This window comes from Lepidochelys kempii, chromosome 1, assembly GCF_965140265.1.
Source record: "Lepidochelys kempii isolate rLepKem1 chromosome 1, rLepKem1.hap2, whole genome shotgun sequence".
NCBI classification, from domain to species: Eukaryota; Metazoa; Chordata; order Testudines; family Cheloniidae; genus Lepidochelys; species Lepidochelys kempii.
Genome location: NC_133256.1, coordinates 60,945,292 through 60,971,514, shown reverse-complemented (window position 1 = coordinate 60,971,514; position 26,223 = coordinate 60,945,292). Strand labels below are relative to the sequence as shown.

General features: G+C 41.6%; 1 protein-coding gene across 4 annotated transcripts in view; it reads left to right on the top strand.

The window, feature by feature from the left end:
• Positions 1 to 25,099, top strand: part of DNAJC15 (DnaJ heat shock protein family (Hsp40) member C15) — a 54,710-nt gene extending 29,611 nt beyond the window's left edge. For 2 of the 4 annotated variants that reach the window (XM_073345439.1, XM_073345450.1), the window contains exons 4-6: positions 4,266 to 4,342; positions 11,368 to 11,438; positions 17,152 to 25,099. In XM_073345439.1, coding sequence (XP_073201540.1) covers positions 4,266 to 4,342; positions 11,368 to 11,438; positions 17,152 to 17,222 — 219 coding nt within the window. In that variant the 3' untranslated portion in view covers positions 17,223 to 25,099. Of the gene's footprint in view, positions 1 to 4,265; positions 4,343 to 11,367; positions 11,439 to 14,702; positions 16,349 to 17,151 lie in introns of those variants that run through there. The other 2 variants (XM_073345420.1, XM_073345430.1) reach the window with 2 other exon arrangements.
• The last annotated feature ends 1,124 nt before the right edge of the window (positions 25,100 to 26,223 follow it).

Here is a 26,223-nt window from a genome sequence, read left to right as displayed (position 1 = left end):
GACACAGTACTCCAGATGAGGCCTCACCAATGTCGAATAGAGGGGAACGATCACGTCCCTCGATCTGCTCGCTATGCCCCTACTTATACATCCCAAAATGCCATTGGCCTTCTTGGCAACAAGGGCACACTGCTGACTCATATCCAGCTTCTCGTGCACTGTCACCCCTAGGTCCTTTTCTGCAGAACTGCTGCCTAGCCATTCGGTCCCTAGTCTGTAGCGGTGCATTGGATTCTTCCATCCTAAGTGCAGGACCCTGCACTTATCCTTATTGAACCTCATCAGATTTCTTTTGGCCCAATCCTCCAATTTGTCTAGGTCCTTCTGTATCCTATCCCTCCCCTCCAGCGTATCTACCACTCCTCCCAGTTTAGTATCATCCGCAAATTTGCTGAGAGTGCAATCCACACCATCCTCCAGATCATTTATGAAGATATTGAACAAAACCGGCCCCAGGACCGACCCTTGGGGCACTCCACTTGATACCGGCTGCCAACTAGACATGGAGCCATTGATCACTATGCAGTGTTAATCCCACCCACCGAGCCATGGGGGATCATAGCTGGAAGCCACAATGGGACAAATTTCCACCCCGCACCAGCTCTCCCACCGGAGACAGGACCTGCAGGGCAGCCTCCAGCTCTGGCTGTGAGCTCTGGGTCTGGACATGGCCAGCAGGGGCTGGGCAGGTGGGCACTGTCTGCTGCAGGCAGTCCAGGGTGCACTGCAGCCTGGAACATGCTCATCCTGCCCCCAGAGGTGACACACAGCTGTGGCTAGTGCGGGGGCACTTGCCACCCCCCCATTTCTATGGATGCCTTTGGCACGGATGCCCAGAAGCGAGGAGACAGCTCTCTCACTGGCAGTGGCGCTCAGTCATCCCCTTTTCTTCTCTCTGCCCCATCCTCGTATCCCCTTCCTCTTCCCACCCCACCCACCTTTCTCTCCCCATTGTCCCTTTCCCCCTGTCCCACTCTCCAATCCCCATCTCTTTCTTTTCCCCTTGCCCCATCCCCTCTCCTTTCCTCTCCCCCCTGTCCCACTCTTCCATCGCCTATCCCCTTCTCTTCCCCCTGCCCCATCTGGCTGTATTTCAAGGAATCCCTGTTGAGGTTACAGGGACAAACCATCCTGATGTGTCGAAAGAATAGTAAATATGGCAGGCGACCAGCTTGGCTTAACGGTGAAATCCTAGCGGATCTTAAAATAAAAAAGCTTACAAGAAGTGGAAGATTGGACATATGACCAGGGAAGAGTATAAAAATATTGCTCGGGCATGTAGGAATGAAATCAGGAGGGCCAAATCGCACCTGGAGCTGCAGCTAGCAAGAGATGTCAAGAGTAACAAGAAGGGTTTCTTCAGGTATGTTGGCAACAAGAAGGAAACCAAGGAAAGTGTGGGCCCCTTAATGAATGAGGGAGGCAACCTAGTGACAGAGGATGTGGGAAAAGCTAATGTACTCAATGCTTTTTTTGCCTCTGTCTTCACGAACAAGGTCAGCTCACAGACTGCTGCGCTGGGCATCACAACATGGGGAATAGATGGCCAGCCCTCTGTGGAGAAAGCGGTGGTTAGGGACTATTTAGAAAAGCTGGACGTGCACAAGTCCATGGGGCTGGATGAGTTGCATCCGAGAGTGCTAAAGGAATTGGTGGCTGTGATTGCAGAGCCATTGGCCATTATCTTTGAAAACTCGTGGCGAACCGGGGAAGTCCCGGATGACTGGAAAAAGGCTAATGTAGTGCCAATCTTTAAAAAAGGGAAGGAGGAGGATCCTGGGAACTACAGGCCAGTCAGCCTCACCTCAGTCCCCGGAAAAATCATGGAGCAGGTCCTCAAAGAATCAATCCTGAAGCACTTAGGTTGGATATTAGGAAAAACTTTTTCACTAGGAGGGTGGTGAAACACTGGAATGCGTTACCTAGGGAGGTGGTAGAATCTCCTTCCTTAGAAGTTTTTAAGGTCAGGCTTGACAAAGCCCTGGCTGGGATGATTTAATTGGGGATTGGTCCTGCTTTGAGCAGGGGCTTGGACTAGATGACCTCCTGAGGTCCCTTCCAACCCTAATATTCTATGATTCTATGATCTCCTTCTTTTCTCCCTGCCCCATCCCCTCTCTCTTCCTCTCCCCACTGTCCCACTCTTCCATCACCTATCCCCTTCTCTTCCCCCTGCCCCATCCCCTTCCTCTTCCCTCCCCATTCTCTTTCCTTTCCCCTCTGTCCCCTGCCCTGTCCCACTCCCCCATCCCTTTCTTTTCCCTCTGCCCCATACTGTCCCCTGCCCCTGTCCCACTCCCTCCTGCCCCATTCCCTTCTCTTCCCCCTGCCCTATCCCATCCTTCTTCCTTCCCCACTACCTTGCCCTGACCCCGCATAGGCACTCACTATTGTACAGAAACGGGACCCGGCACACGTAGAAGAGGACAATGACAGGCACCAGGACGCAGGAGGCAGCATCCCAGAGCTGCCAGCCTCCACCAGGGAGAGGCGCAGAGTGAGCTGGCACAGTGTGGGAAGGACAGAACCTGTGCCTCTCACCGCCCACCCCGACAGGCTGAGCAGAGCAAGTCCTGCTCAGCACCCCCTATTTCTGCGAGAGGTGGTGGGGGCAGTGCCCCCCTAAACTACGCCTATGGCTGGCATGGGATGATGGCCCAGTGCCTTCCCCCACACGTGGTAACTGGGCACCTGGCAACCCTACCATTTGTCCTGGGGAGGGAAGAAGCATCAGGCTGCCACCAGAGCTGCTCCCCTGCCATAGAGAGCTGCTTTGGCTTCCCTGATGGCATTAGCGCTCCAGCAGGGCTCCATGATGCCATCTACCCGTCAGCTGGCCCTGCCCTCTGCTGGGACCGGCAAACTTTGAATTTTTTTTTTACCACACAGCTGGGTCTGGGCTGCAAGTGGCCCGTGAGTTGAGAACCACTGGTCTGATCCAATGGCCGTTGAAGTGATTGGGAGGATTTCCATTGACTACAGTGGGCGCTAGCAGGCCCTGTGTGCTCTCTGAAATTTTATTTGATACTAAATTCTCTGCCTTTCTAAAGCCGTAATATTGCAGTGTATTAGCTCAGAGGTGGCTGCTTTTTGGTAATAGGTGAAGCGTCCCTCTTGTGTAAGCAGTATGGTTTGGGAGACTATCTGCTCCTAATCTTAACTATGAAGTTTCCTTAGATACCGTAATAGGTGCCTTATAAGTGCATGTAATTTAAATGAGTGTTTGTAAATTCATTTGGGATGAGGTGCTGTATAAATATGACACATTTTATTATTGGTAATTACTAGGTATATTTAGTAGCTAACTGAAAACGTGTTTCATTAAGTGCCAGGCATATTTTAATTGTGGATAAAAAGCCCAGTTCTGAAGCCAGACTTCACTTTGATGATAAAAGGATGAAACTTACTTTTTGTAAAGCTTACTTGTTGATAAATTTGGCAGTTAACAAAACTTCAGTCTTCTTAACTGACTTCTGGGTTCCAGCGCCCAATAGTCAGGCTGTCTTGGAACTACATCTGTTGTCTCTGAGGCTCGTTTGACTTAAGAGGGTTGCGGCTGTGCAATGCTGGACTAGTCCCTAATTCTTTTTATTTAAAAAAAACAAAACAAAACAAAAAAAACCCACTGATATCTTTAGTTATGCTATGGTATTTCAGTAATTTATTTTAACACACTTACGGTTGATAGGCATCAGTTTTATCCTCACTCCATTCCCTGGACAACTACAGGTTTTGCTTTAAAAAAATTTACCACACCTCACTCTCCAAAACACGTTTTCTCTTTCCGTTGTTTTAAACAATGGTTAAAATCTCAGTTTCTGATCTGGGAAAAAAACAGCAAATAATCCCAAATGGCAGGGAAAGTTAAGCTGGCATGAATTTATGTGCACATGAAGCCCAGGGCTGTGCTCATGTGCAATTTCATTCTACCCAGCATTTAGACAATTAGGGTTCCCCTGCCAAGGGGCAGGGAGACTCTCAACCCTACAAATCAATGGTTGCAACAATTAATGTCTTTCATTATCAGTGGGACACTGTAAAAACACAAACTGTAACTTTTAAGAGGTCAGATTTTCAGTGTTTGACAGAGTTCCTTTTAAACCATATTTGTTTTGCAGTAGTTTCATCACTTGAAGTGAAATCTAATCAAATGCTAATCAACCTTGTTAAGGTAATAGAATAGCATTGAGATCATGACACCTATGTACGTGGAACTAATTATTTTCCTCTCTCTCTTCCCTCCTCCTCCTTCCATTCCCCCATAGAGTTTCTCATCATACTACAAAGGAGGATTTGAACAGAAAATGAGTAGACGAGAAGCTAGTCTTATTTTAGGCATAAGGTAGGTGTGCTGCATTAATACTGTTTTTGTTTTATCACCAAACTGAATGAAGAAATGTAAGGTGAAAGAATAGGGCTATATGGTGCTCACAGTTGTAACTTGTTAACAAAAATTGTGTTCCATATGCCATTCTAAGGTTGTATTTTGGTTGGGAAAAAAAACATACAATAAAATGGGCAGCCACGCAACTTTTGTCATACCTTCAGGCCACTTACAGCAGTAGAGGACAAATGCTGTAAATATAAATCAAAACAACACATACTATGCTGATCAACATGATCATCTACTCTGATCTCACTAAAAATCAAGATTTACAATACTGTGGATTGTATTAATGCATCAGTAATGCAGAAAGCAATTCCATTGAGTCTGTCATTTCAAATGTATGTGTAATCTCTCTTCACATCTTTTTTATTGTGGTTAAAGGAATTGAGGATGCTATACAACGTATTAGGATGAATTTAAGGGTGAGCGTAGGCATGTGTAACTTAAGGATAAAACACATTACAGGGATATTGTGATTATCCCCAATACCAAGCATTACAAACCCAGGCAATTAAGAGTTAAGGTTACACTTAAACATGTTTGGATTTCTTTTAACATATGGAAATGGATAACTGAGGCACCCAAACCACCTTTATTCTTCCCTATAGCAACTCCAGGAAGGCAGGAAAGGGTAGGGCGAGTCCTGAAAGTCTTTAAAAACAGTTTAGCATTTGTGGCCCCAGATAAGATTAGATTAAAATGTTTTAATCATAATTGCATGATTATTGCAGGAAGTCTCTATAGGCCAGAGTTAAGATTGTTTGGTTGCCTTAACTGTGCAGTTCAAACATGTTAACATGTCTGGATTTTTGTTTTTGTAACCTTAACATTAATTAGACTTTAATTACAGGAATGTTGTAACGATGCCATATCTAACCCTTATTAATCCAGGCGATTGAGAGTTAAGGTTACATTTAAAGTTAATTACAACATTCCTGTGTCTTTAACTGATATGTCCCAAAATTATGTCCTCCTTGATATATTTTTTGTCTTGCAATTTCCTTAGGTTTTGAAAATATATATTTCATACATGCACACTAAACAAGAAATCCAAAGAGAATGGTACCACATGGTATTTTGGATAACTTAAAGATATGCGTTAGCAACCTTAAATCACTTATTAAAATTAAACTTATGTGTAGATTCACTGGTACACCAGAGTAGTGCATTGCAGTTAGAGCTTACTGGTCCATTTAGATGGCTTTAAAGTTGGTTTGCTTTGACAGAACAGTTCATAGCAGTCGATGTACTGGTGATTCTGGACCTTAATTCGCAGTTGAATTATTGTTTCAGAGGTCTGTGTTAGAGAACTGGTGCTATGTAAAGGAGGGATGGGAGATCCCAACCCCATAATTCCAATGTCCATGCACTTTAAAGGTATCCCTTATGCTCTGTTTCAGTTTCCCCAGTTAGTACTATCTTAGTGTGCAGTGGAGAAAAGGCAAGAATGCCATCCCGTGGGGAGCCTTTTAAAGTACTGATGCCCCAGCCAGTATGTGGTCAGAGAACCTTTACTTGCCCCAATTGTCACTTTTCTCCTTAATCTGCCGACAAGAATTTTGAATTAAGGCTGTCAATGAATTGCAGTTAATTCTCGCGATTAACTAAAAAAAAATTAATCACAGTTTTAATCGCACTGTTAAACAGTAGAATACCAATTGAAATTTATCACCTTTTTTTATGTTGTTCTACATTTTTAAATATATTGATTTCATTTACAATACAGTATACAAAGTAGACAGTGCTCACTTTATATTTTTTTTATCACAAATATTTGGCACTGTAAAAATGGCAAACAAAAGAAATAGTATTTTTCAGTTCACCTCATACAAGTACTGTAGTGCAATCTCTTTATGGTGAAAGTGCAACTTACAAATGTAGATATTTTTGTTATGTAACTGCACTCAAAAACAAAACTATGTAAAAGTGATAACAGGCGTTTGCATGGCACTATTGTAGCCAGTATTGCAAGGTGTTTACGTGCAATATGCTAAACATTCATATGTCCCTTCATGCTTCGGCCACCATTCCAGAGGACGTACTTCCATGCTGATGATGCTCATTAAAAAAAGAATGCATGAATTAAATTTGTGGTTGAACTCCTTTGGGGAGAATCATATGTCTCCTACTCTGCGATATATTCCATGTTATAATGGTCTTGGATGATGACCCAGCACATGTTGTTCCTTTTAAGAATACTTTCACTGCAGATTTGACAAAACACAAAGAAGGTACCAATGTGAGATTTCTAAAGATAGCTACGTCACTCGACCCAAGGTATAAGAATCTGAAGTGCATTCCAAAATCTGAGAGGGATGAGGTCTTCAGAAGTCTTAAAAGAGCAACACTCCAATGCAGAAACTACAGAACCTGAACCACCAAAAAGAAAATCAACCTTCTGCTGATGGCATCTAACTCAGATGATGAAAATGAATATGCGTTGGTCCGCACTGCTTTGGATAGTTATTGAGCAGAACCCATCATCAGCATGGACGCATATCCTCTGGAATGGTGGTTGAAGCAAGAAGGGACATATTACTCCTGGGGGAATTCTGCGCCAATTCATATCATCTGCAGATTTCTTTGCTTCCCCACAGATAAATGACTTTCCGACAGGGAAGCTGCAAGAGCAGTCATGCACCACACTCTAGCAGCACAGGTACATTGTTTCAGGCACCCAGAGCAGCCAGCAGAGAGGTTAATCACCACGGGGTTGGGGACACCCCAGCCAGTGGCTCCTACCTGAGCCGGGATCAGCTACTAGTCCTGTCTGGGCGGGAGGCAGGAGAGTATAGGACTTCCTCTTCCCCTGCAAGGAGTGGGTGGGGCTGTGTCAGACCCATGCTCAGAAACCTCACCTAGCTGCATGAAGCTCAGCATCCTCCCCTGCTTCCTACCCTCATCCCTCCCCATACAAGGGGAGGGGTCATTGTACAGGGAGCTGCTCCCCCTATCCACTCAACCCCCGTGCTTCCAGACCTCCTATACCCAGACACCCCCGCTTAGCCTCGCCCTCCATACCCAAAAAACCCATTGAACCTCAACCACTGTACCCGGAGCCCCCCTGCACCCAGACCCCCCGCCTCCAGACCCTCACCCCTGCACCCAGGCCAGTCCCCACTGAGCTCCCTGCACTCAAACCCCCACCTTGATGCATCACCCTGAGCCCCCACATCCAGACCCCCACATCCAGACTGACAGATGCTGAATTTCTTAGAGGCTAATTTTAATGAATTTTTAACTCACACTAATTACTGGACTTGTAAATTCTCAGAAAATCCATTCTGTGCCCCCGAAATAAACAACAATTTTGTGGAGGCTGTGTACATAAAACAGAGGATTAATTTGTACTTTAAATGCAAAATGGAACTCGGCATTAACTATGGAGCAGTAACTGGTGTCTCCATAAGGGAAGAAAAATGGTCTTGTGCTTGGGTCTTGTGATTCCCTATTCTGTGCCATAAAATTCCTGTGGCTTTTGGCAAATTGTTTTAATCCCTGTCCCTCATTTTTGTCATCTGTAAAAAGGAAATCCTTAGTTTGTAACGGTTCTGGGGCTTAATTCAATTTTGAGATTTATGGGGAAGGCATTATAAGTGAAGTATTATGATGTCTGCCTGCTGCAGCCAGTGGAGTTGAGAGCTTTTCAAAGAGAAGTACACAAGAACCTTTTATAACGGAAAATGTTAGGGAATCTAAATATAGGAGATGTTACTAGCTTCCCTGTTTTAAGCAAACATCCTGAACTTTCCAGATTTACAGAATAAGTCCAATGAGAATTGTAAGTTAGCTAGTTCTAGATGAGAGAAACTCAAAATGTACATATTGTTGTCTTAACAGACAGCTTACAAGATAAAATAAAGATTTTTTTTTCCAAAGGAAATCTTTATACTGTTTCAATATATGGTATGTAAGTGGTGGCAAAAGTATTGATATGTTAGCTAGAAAAATTACATAGTGTATAAATCAGAGGTGGGCCACATCCGGCCTGCTGGCCACATCCGGCCTGGCTCCTGGCCCCTTCCCTGCTGTTCCCCCTTCCCCGCAGCCTCAGTTTACTGTGCTGCCGGTGCAATGCTCTGGGTGGTGGGGCTGCAAGCTTCTGGGGCGGCACGGCTGCAGAACCATGGCCTGATCTGGTGCTCTGTGCTGCGTGGCTGCCTGTCTGTCCTGATGCAGCCGTGCCACCAGCCACTGGTGCCCCAGGCAGCACGGTAAGGGGGCAGGGAGCAGGGTGGGATTGGATAGAGGGCAGGGGAGTTTGGGGGTGGTCGGGGCCAGGGGTGTGGCTTGGGTTGGGGCAGTCGGAGGGTGGGGAACAGGGGGATTGAATGGGGGCAGGGGTCCCGGGGGGGGGGAGGGCAGTCAGGAAGGAGAGGAGGGGTTGGATGGGGCGATGGAGGGCAGTTACAGGCGGGGCTTCCAGGGGCAGTCAGGGAGCGGGGGGGGGGGCAGTCAGGAGGGAGAGGGAGGTTGGATGGGGGGGGCAGTTAGGGCAGGGGGGTCCAGAGGCGGTCGGGACAGAGAGCAGGGGGGTTGGATGGGGCAGGGGTCCCTGGGGGCCGTCAGGGAACTGGGGGGTTGAATGGGGCAGGAGTCCCGGGGGAACCATCGGGGGCAAGAATCGGGGGAGTCGAATAGGGGGCAGGGGCTGGGCCATGCCTGGCTGTTGCGGGAGGCACAGCAATTTCAGAAACGCGATGCGGCCCTCAGGCCAAACAGTTTGCCCGCCCCTGGTATAAATCAATAAAAATAAGTATGAAATAATAAAAAGATAGCAAGAATATACAATAGAATCTAAGACTGTAGAAAAATCATAAGTTATTGCATTTCAGAAGTAGTACAGTAGATTGTATAATCAATGCATACACACGGGGCAACGTTGAGATCATGTATTCAACCTTAAAGTGTGATTATACTCTGAAAAATGACTGGAGAATAGCATCACGTTACTCCATAGATCTGTTCCTATATATATCCAGAGGCATATGGCTGACCAAATGTACAAAGCCAATCAGTTACCCCTGTGTAACCTTCCTGAAGGTAATGAGTAAGGTTGCACTAATGAAACTGAGGCTTGTCAGTGTAACTTGCAATGACTGGTGATGTTTCACCTTTATGACTGGTGATGTTTAAGAAAGTGTTTTGAGTTTGCAGGATTAGTGACATCTGGTAAATTAAGCAAATTCGATGTTACATGCCATTTTATCAGTCATTTTTCAGAGCAGAACTGCACTACTTTACTGCAATTTTGCCATAACCTGACTATTGAGCATTAAAATTTCTAACCTTAACAATACATTAATACTCATTTTTGGATTCTAATAGTACTTTGCACTTAGTGCCCTTTAGCAGTGTAGGTCTGAAATCCCCTGACTAAGGAGGGCAAACATTATTGTCCCTATGAGAACTATGCCTGTGGGGTAACTGAAGTATATAGATTTTCTTGTCCCAGGTCACACAGTGAGTTGCAGAACTGAGAACAGAACTCAGCTAAACTTGGTTCTAATTGTGTGGTCAATCCACTAGATTACAGCAGCCTATTTATTAACAGCTTTATAGGTTGAAATAATGGGAAATTGTGCTCTTTAAGAGTTTGATATAAAAATTATTTGAAATATAAATAATCTTATTTCTCAATTATTATGTAATTTTCAGGGCCTCTGACTGCCTAATTTTTATTCCCATCGCTTTTTCTTCTCTAGTGCAGTTCTGTGCACCACTTCTGCAACATATGTAGGCTTTGATTTTTCCGTGATTGAAGAGTAAAAATTACAATATTTAGGGGAGTCCCCCCACAAGACTATAGTTAGGCTGAGACCTGGCATTCCTGCACAGATAGTGGAGTTAGGTTCTTGGAGCCTTTGGCTAAAAAGGAGGCAATGGGGTGGAAGTATGTATTAGCCTCTGCTCTTGGAGACTTAGGCTAAAAAGAAAAGGCGGGGGCAGTATGTATTTGCCTTCTCTGCTGAAATTTTGTACCACTAAACAGTGTTACCCTATAGCGTTCTTTAGTGGAGTGACAAAAAGCTGCCTTCTTCTGTCTTCTCTTGAAGTGGTAAATGTTGCTGCAAATGGTGGCTACATTTTCCACGTCAACGAATTTTAAAAAAGCTAAACCATACAGCTTCAAATACAAATGTTCCTCTTCAAACCAGAAGGAACTCTGCTACTGTGCTGGCACAATGCTTCCATAAGTGGCTATTTGCTGGTAAGGTACACACTTAATTTAGTTGAAGTACATATTTTATCTTCCTGTCATTGAAAGGAGCAGCTTTATGTAGCATTTGTAAATTGACATGTCCCTGAGTATAACACATTGAACAGCTTTGGAAAAACAAAAAATGCAGAGTTTTTGGATCTCACCAGAATGAGGAATTATTTTAATAATACTCTGTATAGATTCATAGTTACAACAAATATTATATATTTTGTCATTGGTCGTAAATAACCATTTTCCGGGAATCATTTTTCCCTGTTCACTGGTGGAAAACCAGTTAAATGTGTGTAAGGCTTTGTCTATAATGAAAAGTTATATTAGCATAGCTACATCAATTAGAGGTGTGAGGGAAGAGGGCTTCCGTTGACCTAGCTAATGCCATTCGGAGAGGTGATATTCCTACGCTGACAGAAAACCCCTTCTGTCAGGGTAGTGCTGGCATAGCTACGCTGACATAACTGTGCTGATACAGTCTCTGTAGTGTATATGGCAGGAACTGCTGAGTTTTGGAACAGACAAAAACTGTCAGTATTCCTTCACTGTACTGGCTGCGCTTTTTTTTTTTTTAATACAAAAGAGGTGTACTTCCTTAAATGTCTTAAAAGGCTTATTAAAATGTTACATCCCAAAAGGTGCAATTGTGTGTTGTGTCCACAAGATGGTGAAAACCTCTAGTTTTAAATTGTCTGAAGTCAGTGCAAACTGATCATTTACAATCTGAATTTGACACTATGGTAAGCACTTTAATTTATTTCTACAGTCCATCTGCTGACAAGGCCAAGATTAGAACAGCTCATAGGAGAATCATGATTTTGAATCACCCTGATAAAGGTACACTGTTTTCATTAATATTGGGTGGAAAGAACATACTACGAGCTCCTTTCAGTTTACTTAAACTGGTTGTAGCTAGCCATTTATGTAATTCATGAAATTATGTGCTGTATATTTAGTAGTGAGACTTACAGGTAAGCTTTTATATGTTGTTGTTTTCTCTAATAAATAAAGCAGACCGATATCCAAGCTCCATATGCCATAGTAGCACTAGGTTACTCTGCTGCCTTCTGAGCTCATTTTCTAGATCAGCACTTCACTAGTTAGTTTTTCAGGAGCTCTGAAGAAGGCAAAACACTAGCCATGAAGTTCCCACTTACATTACACAAAAATGCTTGAACTGGGTTTTTTCTGGCCATAAATATATGAGCACACAAGTCTCTGAGGGACAAGTGCTATAATCATTAAATATATCAGATTCTGGGTTTCTTAAACCCATCCTGGAAAACTGTAAAGCTGGGCACAGTTGCTTTAATTGGCCAGGTTTTTAATGTAAATTTATCTTACAGAAAGGCTTATTATAACTTTAACTACACTACAGCTGCTTGAGAAAGAGAGCGCCCATATGTTCATTCCTGTTTCTACTTTTCAATAACAGATGGTAGAATTGCACTGTATTTCAAAAGTCAAAAGGGGGAAGTGAAGTTTTTTATTTCTTGTTGACAGATTCACAGGATTTTGTTCCTAACAATCATAATAAAAAGATAACTGACCGCTGGCAATATAAGGTGTTGAGTAAGCACTTTTCTTTCAGCTGCCTTATCTCCTTAGATTGCTAACGGCTAAACAGTCTTGCTTAGATGTTGTCTGTCATTCTGCTTTTTAATTTGTTTTTCTGTAAAGTAGGTATACTGAAAATAGGAAAGGAATTCTCTGTTATATTTGTAATATATTATGATGGTCAGAGCTACAGTTTAGAGTACAGTATGTTAAAAGTTTTGATTAATAAACATTATCCTTTGTATTGCAGTGGCACCCAGAGATCCCCATCAGGATCTTGGTTCCTTTGGGCTGGGTGCTGTACCAACATATTAAGACAATCGCTGTTCTGAAGATGATATACACTAAAGTCTCCCACTCCCACAATAGATAGCATCTGAGCTGACAGTTGCACTTGCCTGGGGCTCTGTAGACTTCAACAGGGCATCGTGTAGACTCAGCAACCCACCTGTGCGCTACCAATTGCAGAATTGGGGCCATAGTTCCTAATCCTGCATCTGCACAGGCAGGCCCATATACCCACTTAGAACTCCTTTGACTTCATTAGTGGCAGGGTTGAAGCCAAAGATAATACACAACTGTAGCAGATAAATGGAGTTAGTGGAAAAGGACAACAATGGAAACTGATTAAAACTACAGTTATATAGGCTAGTTATGAGAGAACTAAGGGATCCGAAGACACAATTTTAAATAAATAAATCAAAATCAAATGTTTTTAGAGAAATAATATGCACAGCGAAAGCCACAAAAATTGTTGCACGGAGTATCCAAACTAAAATTACAAATTGAATTGCATGATACAAGTTTCTCTCTCATTGGAAGGCAATGAAATAGGTTGTGCACTTGATGTAAATGTAGCAAAAAACGCTTTTAGCAAATTTGACTTTATTTTGAGAGAATTCACTTTTGGCATTTAAACAGTGCATAGTTAGTATTTCTCTAGCTTGTATTACTTTTTGCAGTTATTTTATTTTTCATGCCTCTGCTCTCAAAGGGGAATAGACAAGCTATATTCAGTTCAGTAATCCCCACTCCTTACTGAAACCCAATTTATCAGAAAAACTTTACATATGTATTGGTAAGCATTCTCCCCCCTCTGCCCCTCCCAACCCCCCCCCCCCCCCCCCAAACACACAAACACAACACAGCACACACTTAAAAAATATGGACTTCACTCAGTTGTTTCTGTATTAAATCTGGGAATAGGGTTGCCAACTGTCTAATCACACAAATCCAAATGCCTTGCTCTGCACCTTCTCCGATGCCCCGCCCTGCTCACTCCATCCCCACTCCCTTCGTCGATCGCTCTCCCCCACCCTCACTCACTTTCAGTGGGCTGGGGCAGCAGGTTGGGGTGCAGGAGGGGGTATGGGCTCTGTGGGGTGGGGCCAAGGGGTTCAGAGTGTGGGAGGGAGCTCTGAGCTGAGCCTGGGGTGGAGGGCTGAGGTAGGGGGTTGGAGTGCAGGAGGTAGTGTGGGGTGTAGGCTCCAGCCGGGAGGCGCTTACCTCGGGCAGCTACCGGTCGGCGGCGCAGCTGGGCTAAGAGGGCCACAGGGACATGTCAGCCACTTTAGGGAGCGTTGCAGTCTTAGCCCCGCTGCCGCCACCAGACTTTCAGCACCTAAAATCTCCCAGTTCGGCTTTGGTAGCCTCCGGGAGATAGGGCATGATTCCGGGAGACTCCCAGTAGTTGGCAACCCTATCTGGGAATGAGTTTGTAGTGGTTTAGACTCCTGATCTAAAAGTCACAGTGAAGTTCTCCAGTCTTCGAAGGCCCACCTCCTTCTGTTGCCAGGCATCTAGAACTGATACTTGTCCTTTCTGTATCCTTAAATGTTGTTCATAATTTTTCATTCATAAGAACAGATGCTTAGGAAAAGGTTGTTCAGGGCACAGTGATGTTTAAACCACATTTTAGTGTACAAAGATAGAGGTTTCAGAGTAGCAGCCATGTTAGTCTGTATCCACAAAAAGAAAAGGAGGACTTGTGGCACCTTAGAGACTAACCAATTTATTTGAGCATAAGCTTTTGTGAGCTACAGCTCACTTCATCAGATGCATACTGTGGAAAATACAGTGGGGAGATTTATATACACAGAGAACATGAAACAATGGGTGTTACTGTACAGACTGTAACAAGAGTGATCAGGTAAGGTGAGCTATTACCAGCAGGAGAGCGGGGGGGGGGGGGAAATCTTTTGTAGTGATAATCAAGGTGGGCGGGCCATTTCCAGCAGTTGACAAAAACGTCTGAGGAACAGTGGGGGGAGAGGGTAGGATAAACATGGGGAAATAGTTTTATTTTGTGTAATGACACATCCACTCCCAGTCTTTATTCAAGTCTAAGTTAATTGTATCCAGTTCGCAAATTAATTCCAATTCAGCAGTCTCTTGTTGGAGTCTGTTTTTGAAGTTTTTTTGTTGAAGAATTGCCACTTTTAGGTCTGTAATCGAGTGATCAAAGAGATTGAAGTGTTCTCCGACTGGTTTTTGAACGTTATAATTCTTAACGTCTGATTTGTGTCCATTTATTCTTTTACGTAGAGACTGTCCAGTTTGGCCAACATACGCCATCCTTGCCACTGTGGATGTAGAAGCCCCCTACACCAACATTCCACACAAAGATGGACTACAAGCCATCAGGAACAGCATCCCCGATAATGTCCCAGCAAACCTTGTGGCTGAACTTCATGACTTTGTCCTCACCCATAACTATTTCACGTTAGGGGACAATGTATACCTTCAAATCAGCGGCATTGCTATGGGTACCCGCATGGCCCCAGAGTATGCCAACATTTTTATGGCTGACTTAGAACAACGCTTCCTCAGCTCTCGTCCCCTAATGCCCCTATTCTACTTGCGCTACATTGATGACATCTTCATCATCTGGACCCATGGAAAAGAAGCCCTTGAGGAATTCCAGCATGATTTCAACAATTTCCATCCCACCATCAACCTGAGCCTGGATCAGTCCACACAAGAGATCCACTTCCTGGACACTACAGTGCTAATAAGCGATGGTCACATAAACACCACCCTATACCGGAAACCTACTGACCGCTATGCCTACCTACATGCCTCCAGCTTTCATCCAGACCACACCATACAATCCATTGTCTACAGCCAAGCTCTGCGATACAACCACATTTGCTCCAACCCCTCAGACAGAGACAAACACCTACAAGATCTCTATCAAGCATTCTTACAACTACAGTACCCACCTGCTGAAGTGAAGAAACAGATTGACAGAGCCAGAAGAGTACCCAGAAGTTACCTACTACAGGACAGTCCTAACAAAGAAAATAACAGAACACCACTAGCCATCACCTTCAGCCCCCAGCTAAAACCTCTCCAACGCATCATCAAGGATCTACAACCTATCCTGAAGGACGAGCCATCACTCTCACAGATCTTGGGAGACAGACCAGTCCTTGCTTACAGACGGCCCCCCAACCTGAAGCAAATGCTCACCAGCAGCCACACAACAGAACCACTAACCCAGGAACCTATCCTTGCAACAAAGCCTGTTGCCAACTATGTCCACATATCTATTCAGGGGACACCATTATAGGGCCTAATCACATCAGCCACACTATCAGAGGCTCGTTCACCTGCACATCTACCAATACGATATATGCCATCATGTGCCAGCAATGCCCCTCTGCCATGTACATTGGCCAAACTGGACAGTCTCTACATAAAAGAATAAATGGACACAAATCAGACGTCGAGAATTATAACGTTCAAAAACCAGTCAGAGAACACTTCAATCTCTTTGGTCACTCAATTACAGACCTAAAAGTGGCAATTCTTCAATAAAAAAACTTCAAAACAGACTCCAACAAGAGACTGCTGAATTGGAATTAATTTGCAAACTGGATACAATTAACTTAGGCTTGAATAAAGACTGGGAGTGGATGTGTCATTACACAAAATAAAACTATTTCCCCATGTTTATCCTACACCCCCCCACCCCCACTGTTCCTCAGACGTTTTTGTTAACTGCTGGAAATGGCCCACCCACCTTGATTTTCACTACAAAAGATTTTTTCCCCTCCGCTTTCCTGCTGGTAATAGCTCACCTTACCTGATCACTCTTGTTACAGTCTGTATAGTAACGCCCATTGTTTCATCTTCTCTGTGTATATAAATCTCCCCACTGTATTTTCCACTGCATGCATCCAATGAAGTGAGCTGTAGCTCACAAAAGCTTATGCTCAAATAAATTGGTTAGTCTCTAAGGTGCCACAAGTCCTCCTTTTCTTTTTAAAGATAGAGCTGTGTTCTAGTGAGTGATGATACTGATACAGACCTTATAATGTTGTTTTTGGTGACTGTAGGCAGATGGTTGACACTCAAGGGGAGAGTAAAAAAACAAACACAAGGACCACTGAACTGTAATCAGATTGTTAGATGGAGCATAAAGCAATGACACTGTTCAGGACCAGAAGTTAGAAGGAGTACTGTGTTTAAATAGCTTTAATGTGACATCTTTTGGCTGGTATTTCTCTGTCTCTGAATCTAGAATGGAATAGGCTTGGTGTATGTTCTTAATGATTCTATATCAAAAATTGGCTTATAACATTTTTGCCTCTGATGATTTCCTGGGGGGAAAAGATCCTAGCTGTTCTCATTAGATGATCTGTTCAGGGTAGCTGACCTTGCTTAACAGGTGCAGGAACAATGCATTCAGTCTAAATACTAAGATGATTTGAGAGAATAATTTTAGACTGTTCATGACGACTTCACTTTGATAGGAGAGTGCTGCTCTGCATTATTTTTCACAGTGATTAAGATTTTATTGCATGTTTGTTCTGTTTACTTATCCACTAGTTTAATTTATCTCTGACATTTTCACGTAAGCTTATGAATGATTTTTTTGGAGAGGGAGGAAACTAATAAAACACATCACCAATAATTTAAGGGATGCTCTAAGTTAAATGGTTTTTGTATTTCATACTGATATAAATCTATTTTTCTCCCTTTTTTTCAGGTGGATCTCCATACTTAGCAACAAAAATAAATGAAGCAAAAGATTTGTTAGAATCCAGCACCAAAAATTAATGTCCAAGGACTTCTGTGATAGAACTTTTTATATATTCCTTTCTACTGGAAATCCTGTAGATATATTGTGCAATAGCTGCGTGCTGCTCTATATAGTTGCATAACACTGGATCAAATATTCAGTTATCTATCTTCATTATTAAAGACTATTTAAAAAGCAAACTGATACATTTTACAATAAGTCTCATTTCTAGTATTTTTTTCCCCCTCAATCTGTTTTGGCTCTTTGGAAGCATTGAAGCTGGTTCTTCATTGACTGTTCTTTAAAAATGGTTTGTTACAGGTTTGTGCAATAGGGCTGGACTTCTGGAACTTATTTTTTTAAAATGGAAACATTTGTCTGTATTATAATATAGGCTTTATTTATATATTTATTTATTGATAATGGTGATACTGTATAGCGCTGTCACTTGAAGTGGCTCTAGAAGGTAAAACTGAAAGGCTTGCCACATGTTGGATTCCTTTCTTTTGATGTGCAGCATAGATGCCATTTCAAAGTTGCTGGTTGGGACGAAATGACTTGAAGATTACGCCAAAATGCTGGTTTCCTTATCTCTGTATTTGAGGGACGTAGAAGTGTAAAGGAGAATATCGGCCTGATTTTTTAAATTTTTTTTTTTAAGGTGCTTAGACCTTTTCCATGTTAAGACCGCTTTGAGAAAGATAGCTTTCCTTAAACTCACTGTCTGTTTATGCCTCACTGCACTGCTGGCCTTTGGGAAAACCAGTGCCACAACTCCCTTTGTGAGGACTCGAGATCAGTTTACAAATATATGGGGCAGTGGCATTCAAGATTCATTCATGGTACTAGTGTGACTGTAGGTTCCCCCTCAATCAGCTGCCTGCAACCGAGCTAACTCCTCTGAGTAGCCCGCGTTACCTCTTCCCACAAGGAAGAGCAACAAAATTCCATGAGACGTCATCCTAGAAGATTAAGAACAGGAGATTCCTGTTTTCTAATTCAGCACTGACTAGCATCCCTTTTGTGACCATGGTCAACTTATTTAATTGTTATGCCTTAGTTTCTCTATAAAATACTAGCCAGAGGGAAGAGAGTTGGGACAGTTACTATTGGTAACATGTAATGTGGTAACATTCAGTAGAATACAGAGTGCCTAATGGCCCCTAGGTATCCATCTTACTTGGACAGTTTGTTCCTGGGAGAACTCTTGGTTTTTGTTTTTGTTTTTTTTTAAATATTGGCAGCTAGCCACAACCCTCCACAGCTGGGCTCCACTTCTGTAACTAGAGGCTCTGGGGTGTCTTGTCTTCCCATTCTTACCTAGATACACACACTTTGTGTTAAAATGTGTCAATTAAGCAGAACACAGCCCCATTATACTAATCTTCCTCAAAATCCTTAGATTAGTCCTCTATGTAGCACAGTGATCATGGTTAATAGGAGTCTGATGATGGGGAAGAGTGTGAAACTGTTTTGCCAGCCCACCCAAAAAAATGCTAAGGCCAGCTTTGAAAGAAACCTTGAAGGTTAGGTCATCTAGTCATGCTTCCTGCCAGTCACAGATGCAGGATGTGTACGAGACTGCATGGATTAACTTAGATCAATGTGATGAAAATCATGATTTAAATCACCAAGTCAAAAGCCTCAATTTAAATAATCTATTTTAATAATTTTTCCATTTCTACTTGTTTTCTAAAGAGAGGTGCATTTTTATTGGTTGGTATAACGATTAAAACATGTTGATTTACAAATTAATGGAACCTTTATACTAAATTTGGTGCATCTTTTTCTACGTGCAAACACAGTGTAACAATGTACATTTATTTAAGCAATTATATAGCTTAATATTTGCAGTTTCTTATTAACTTCATTTTTAGTATGTCAGAAAATGGTGAATGATATGATATATTGCTTTTGTACGAGATAATTAACTTTTGGTCATTTTGGGTCGAGCTGAATTAGGACGGTAACTGAAATTTAATTAAACACAAAATAGCTATAACATTTATTTTTATTAAACAAAACAACCTTAAATGTTTTGGCTCCATAAACTTCTCTTATCAAAACATATTTCACATTTACAGCTAAATTATAGTAAGTTTAGGCCCTAACATATTTTGTATTGCATTCAGATTTCATTTTAAACAGGCTTATTTTTTTAAACATTAAATAACTAAAAAATCCAATTAAATCAAAATATTTTTTTTATTTTTATCCACATTTCTGTGAGATTGTGGGTCACATGATACATTTAAAATTAGAATAGATAAAGCACTGAAGATCATATTGAAGGGGAGACTCCTGATCTGGCATGGACATAGACTATATAACTAATAGGCTTCTGCCATCTAACTGGTTTTCTAATGCAAGATGAAAGCAGACCAGGAAATCTATTACATTTTTAAAGCAACGTGCCTGTACTTCAGTGAGTCCTTAAGTGTCACTTTTGAAAAAGAATAGTAGCAATTTCAAATAGACTTAAGATTAGCTGTACCTTTCACTGATCTAGTGTGCATTAGGAAAAAAAATGGTCAAAGTTTTCTGTCCCTGATTTTTATAGATCGAATCTGTAATTGATCCGGACCATCGCCCAAAAGCAAAACTGCTCTGCATGGTAGACAGCAAAAGTATTCCCTCTAATGATTTTATGAGCTGACTAGCTATTGTTCCCACATGAGAGCTTTTTTTCTTGTTGCTGAGCGAAAATTTTTATAAAAAACTCACATTTTAAAAATATCAATTGAAACAAATATAATAACTGTTAATTTTGCTCTGTTCTTAATTAACTTCTCAGGGCTTTCCAAGAAATAAGTTTTTTTTTTTTTCTCCCAGATTATAGTTGTTTATTTTATTTCAAGTGACTTGAATCTTTCCTACCAGATCCGCTGCCTGTACCAAATTGCTTTCCAGGCAGCATGTGTGTCATGTCATATTGATTTTTTTTTCTCTCCACATTTTCTTCTTCTTAGTTCAGTTGTTCTGTTTTCTTTGAAATAGCTCCCACCTGTCCCATTTGAGACTTGTCTCCCCAACCCATTCAGCCAGGCATAAGTCTGACGGTCACTGGGGTCTCACTGAAATCTGATGGGTCCAATGAAATATGGGACTTGACAGATATAGAGTAGCATGAGCATCATCATTGTGTGCTCTGGCGCATGTGTAGCAGCACAAGCTGGTCAATAACTCTGCACATGTGGGTGAGCAGTAGAAGAAAACTAAAGCTGATATTTTGTCTATTAAATCATATTTGGAAGTAAAAAAGCAGGGGAGTGAAATGAAATAACAATTGAGTCTGTCAGACTTAGCTCGTGATTTCCTAGCTTTGATCAGTGCATTAAGACATGTAGGTATTTTTTCCTTAAAATTAAACACGTACAAACAAACTTTCAAAAAACGAGTGAAATCATGTAAAATTATCTTGAATTCTAAAGGAACCATCTGGTCTATCAAGCAGATGTTATATATACTGTCTAACCTAACAGTAAGCGCATGGGAAATAGTATTGGCTTAACTTTTCTGTATATGTGTATGTCATCCCAAGTTTTGAGCTCTCTGGGGCCTGGAAGGTCTTTGTAGTGTGCTTGTACAGCTCCTAATATGCTGAAGCTTGTTTGGGGTCCTTAGGCTCTGTTGAAACAGAAATAAGTAGATACATTGTTTTACAATACATGCCCTTCAAATTACTATTTTATAATAGTGGAACTATGTACTCTCAAAGGGCCATATCCTGCCATGAGCAAAACTCACTAGCAAGAAAAATGTATGAAGAGCCTCCTCCATTAAAGCACTGAGCCCCCATTTATTTAATAGAATATGACTTGCCAGTCTCTGCACTTGCTTGTCTGCCTGGTCTTCGCTACAATTCCCAGGACACTCTTCTGGAACTTGGCAATCTTCTTAGCAATTGGTTCTGCTGACTTAGTACATTTCAGGAACGGATTCTGAGTGTCTCCTGGGAGATCCTGAACATTTGCAGGTCTTCCTAAGCTCAGTGGGATTTGAGAATGGTGACCACCTCACACAGTTGGAGTCCTTAGGGAGAAAAAAGTGCATATCTGAATTGGTTATTTGGTTTGTTTTTGCCTAACTTGGTGTCTTTATGTATATTTGAGGGCAACTAGAGGATTAACAAATCCTCAGTCTCTTAAGTGTTCATCTTTTGATTACCGTAACCAAATTGCTTACGAAGAAGTTTATGATCAAGTGCTTGGTAATAACTTAAACTTCTCATAATTGTATTCATAATACACTCTTTAGGATGATGACCACTTTTATCAGATTTTTTGGTGTGTGCAGTAGCTTTTTTCTCCTTGTGTCTTCAGTATATGCACAAAGGTGGTTTTTTTTCCTCTTTTTGTTGGCAAGCAGCAGAATAGACTGGCACCCGTTTTGCCCACTGCAGCCTCCAGAACTTCCAGTTTGAATAGAGATTAAATTAACATTGCTGTTTTTGGCTTCACAACAAAAGCATTGGCTTGTATAGTGCTGAGATGTCTTTGTTTGTGAATCGGCATAATCAATGATGTCAGTACAACCATGAGACTTGTGTTTTCTTGTTTAACTGTTGCAGTCAACCAACAAAATACATAAGCACATGACTTCTTAGGATTCCATAAAGAGTTTGTTTGGTTTGTAACATTTGTTATATAGTACTGGAATTCATAAAACAAAAACCCAACAGAAATTTAGAATCCAAATAGGCTTTCTAAAGCAGATAATTACAGTTTAAAAGGAAGTAAAACTTCCACTTTGAAATGTGTGCTTGCAGTTTCACAAACACCTCCCCTTGTGCCCTTGCCAAAAAATAAACAAAATCCTAGTTAAAAGTTCCACTTTAATTATTTTCATTTAAACTTAAACTGAGAAGTCATTTGGAGATTACTGGAATTCAATTTTTTTCTTAAATAATTTAATGCTCTTGGACCAATATCTTTAAACCAAGTTACTGTTCAAAACAAATGTTTACAGGATAGTTAAAAGCACACTCTATATTTAAATTGATTAATAAGCATTGCAGTATTACTACTTCCTTCAATTTGGGGCAATACATACCAATGTTTTAGAATGAGAAAATACTGTTTTGATATTAGTATTATCAAATATACTGAGCATTATGTATGGTACAGATAGTAGTTGGTGTATAACCTCCTATGACAGTAAATTATCGTTATTGTACTATTATATTTCCTGATTCCTATTTATACTAATTCATACAAGGAGGGGATTGTGTTTTTTAAAAAATATTGCATGTAAAACTCTTTTAACCGGTGTCAAAGCATCTCTCACAGGATAGTTTTGTGGTGTTAAAATATTGTATAAAGCCTGGCTTTGGAAGTACGGACTTCCACCAGTTCATGGAATTTTATTCATGAGCCTTCAGTGTTATGTATGTATCTGCAATTGTGCAAATAGCAACTTACTGTGAAAAATATGAGTCTACACAGTATTACAATGACTATAATCAGAAATATAAAGGGAAATCCAATGTTAAAAATAGATGGCTGGCATAAAAACAGCAGAACATGCTTTCCTGGGAAAACAATCTGTAGAGTATGTGTGGGGAGGGTGGTTTATTATTATTTATTATTTTAAGTCATACGCTGTAATGTTCAAGGCTACAGTTGAATATGAAATCCTGTTCTAAATAGCCTTGACTATTCAAAGAAAAGCACAGTAGCTAAGATTTGGTGGACTGGTGCAATAATACATTAATGTATTAGAACCAGTGCTCCAGAGGATTCTGAGTCAAGCCTTGGAGTCAGTGGTCAGGTCAATACTTTGTTCTCAGTGTTGAGTCGTGAGGGGTTTTTCTTGGCTCAGGTTGTACCAAGAAGAGGAAAATCTGGCTTGTAAAGCTGCCCTTGACCTAAAATAAACAGAAATCTCTGTTGGAACCATGAGCACCTAGTTAGTGGAGTTCAGCAGCAGGCCAGCCAGTAATTGTTTAGTGCTTCCCTCACTGGCATCAATGAGAATTACTGTAGTATAAATTGCTTTAGGGGACAAATTGATCAACTAAGGGAGGTTTAAAGATTTGAGTGTTTTAGGTTACTGACAGCAATTCAGGTTTCGGAATTAAGTGATTGAATACAATGGTCATAGTTAGATTTTCTTTAGCCACAATAGGGGGAGAAACAATGGGATTTCCCATTTTATCAGGCTTTAAAATGAAAGCTTTCAAGTGTTTGTACTGATCTCAATATATTATTTAACCCCCAATTGACATTGTTCTCCACAGCACATAAATACCATTTCAACAGGGGCCTTAAAAATATGTGAGAGCCCAGTTGCTAAATGCCGGCATAACATCTACACCTTGCTTACGTGCTCAGTTGGACTCTTCGTACATTTATTTTACACAATTAAGTTTTCCCCTGTACAGTAAGTCACTTTAGGTCTTGCACTCCACCTACTTCATTAAGAACACAATCCTGCAGATGTTACTGGGACTCCTGCCTTCACTTCAAGCTATATTCTCACATACAGTATTAATGTGCTTCATGTCCAAGATCTCTCAGTGCAGCTGCTATACTTATAATCTTATGAGACACCTTCTGTTTCAGAAAATGCACCAAAATGGTTTTAGCTACCCCAACTTTTTTGGACAGAATAATAAAAATGATTGTTATTGCAACTACAGCAGAAATGGTTGTATGTAGGTCTGTTCATTAATGAAAACTCAAATATAACATTATGAAGTTTTTCACTAAAAGTACACTATTATGTATTAAAGCGTGGTTCTATTTATGAAAAATTACTATGTAAATGAGCATTTGTTATATATTTTTGTTAAGTTTTTCTATTTTATTCCTGTTAACTGTTCGTGCTGCAGATTTAACACTGAATAAGTTGAATTCTCTTCCTTCCCCTATACTGTTGCCTCACCCCATTCCCACCCGCCACTCCTGCCAGGGAGTGGGGTCAAGGTGTGGGGGCTTCCCATGCTCCACCTGCCAAAACCCTGCACCCTGACCCCACTCCTTTGCAGGAGCACTGGGCAGAGCAGGTCGGGGTGCAGGGGCTCCCAATTAGCTGGAGCCCCTGGGCACAGACCCTGTTGGCCAAGTGGCTAATCTGCCATTGATAGTAGGGAGGTTCAGAAGCCAGTAAGTTGAGTGGGGAGCCACCTAAACTAACTAGAGAGAAATGCAAAGAAAAGGGGTGGGATTTGGGCCCAAGTCCTCATTAGTATTTTTGTGCCTGATAGATGGGCCAAAATAGGCCCCTCCCTACACTCAGGATCCTCAGCAGTGAACCCTCTCCAGATCAACCCTTTTGGGGGTGGATGAGAGGAGGAAAGAGAGAGATGCTTCAGAAAATAGCCAGTAGCACAGTGATTAGGGTTACTCCCCTGAGATGTGGGAGTTCAGGATTCAAATTCTAGCACTACCTGATTTGGAGCAGGAACTTGCACTTGGGTCTCCCACATTCCACATAGGATATTCTGGGGTGGGTATCTCAGTGTCTCATGTTGGAGTTGTTCCACTTTGTATAACTCTTCATTGGGCCAGAGAGAGACCAATTCTCCAACCCAGTGGTGAGGGCACTCACCTGGGATGTAGGAGGGTCAGGTTCAAGTCTCACACTGAATACTTTGGAGCGAAGTGGCACCTAAGTACGTTTTTGGGCCTGCTCTTAAGTTTCTGTTACGGCTATAAAGAAAACCATTAAAATGTGACACTAGAGAAATCAATGTGGCAGTGGCTGCTGGAGTTGGTAGAGTTCGAGACAATAGATCAGAGATGTGAAACTCATTATTCAATTCAACGGTTGTTAATTCAGATGATATTTTAAATATCAGCATTGTTAGCTTTTCTTAACTATTTCTTCAAAGTCTGTAAAAAAGGAGAATAAGTATCATAATATGAAGACATTTTGGTTAGGGTCACTGGGGCAACACTCTACTCTTCGGAAAATGCCATGAGAGACATATAGTGGAGGTTTGTCCCAGGTGGACCTGGCTGAAATTTTAGGAACTCAGAAGTTTGTCTTAGCTCTTGTCTACACTGGAGGTGCGGGGGGGGGGGGATCTACTCTACATGGTGTCTTCAATACGGTGAGTCGACTGCTGCCACTCCCTGGTTGACTCTGCCTGCACCTCTCACGGCGCTGGAGTACAGGAGTCAACGGGAGAGTGATCGGGGGTTGATTTATCGCATCTAGTCTAGATGTGATAGATTGACCCCCACTGGATTGATTGCCTGCCGATCCGGTGGGTAGTGTAGACATACCCTTAACGCTGGAGAGTTTTAGTGACCCTACAGAATGTAAAATTGGTGTATGCTGCAAAAGTACCTTTATTGGTGGCTGCTTGGTGCCCAACACTTTTGAAAGTCAGGCCACTTGTTTAGGTGATAGATTTAGGAGCCTAACTTTAGGTGCCTCCCCCTTTTTATTTTTTAAAGTCATGGCTTATGTAGGTAGGTTCTTATTTCAAAGACTCATCCACAGTAAATTGCGCAAGACAGCCTCAGAAGAATGGAGGATTGAGCTGACCTTCTGAACTTAGGGATCTGAACTTGTGGTTCCAGGAAGTCTACACAGAGAAACCTGAAGGTTAACTCACTAGCAAGTAGTGTAATGGCTTTGGAATACTGGATACAATAAGAACTGTCTAGTGCACAGCTGCTGTTATCAACAATCCCTAATGCATGACTATTAGCCCTTTTAAATTCTACTTATAATTTTAAATATGAAACAGAATGATACAAAAGCCACTAATGATAGCAATCGGCAGAGGACCTAGTTGCACAGTAGAGAAGACAAAAATTATAGTTACAGAAGCTATGGTCAGTGTATGCCCAAAAAGAAGGGAGAAGAACAAGATCATTAATTTGCAAAAATACCTTAATTGTTCCCTTGACAAACACATGAAGAAAACTGCTATCAAACTTTATAGTGATCTAGTATAAAGAATAAACAGCAACAGTATGAAGGGGCAAAATGACAGAACAAAAGGAAAAAATAATAATTTAAATTAAAGAACTAGTCTGTACCAGGAGGTGCTAATCTGACTCACATTTTCACCAAATTTATAAT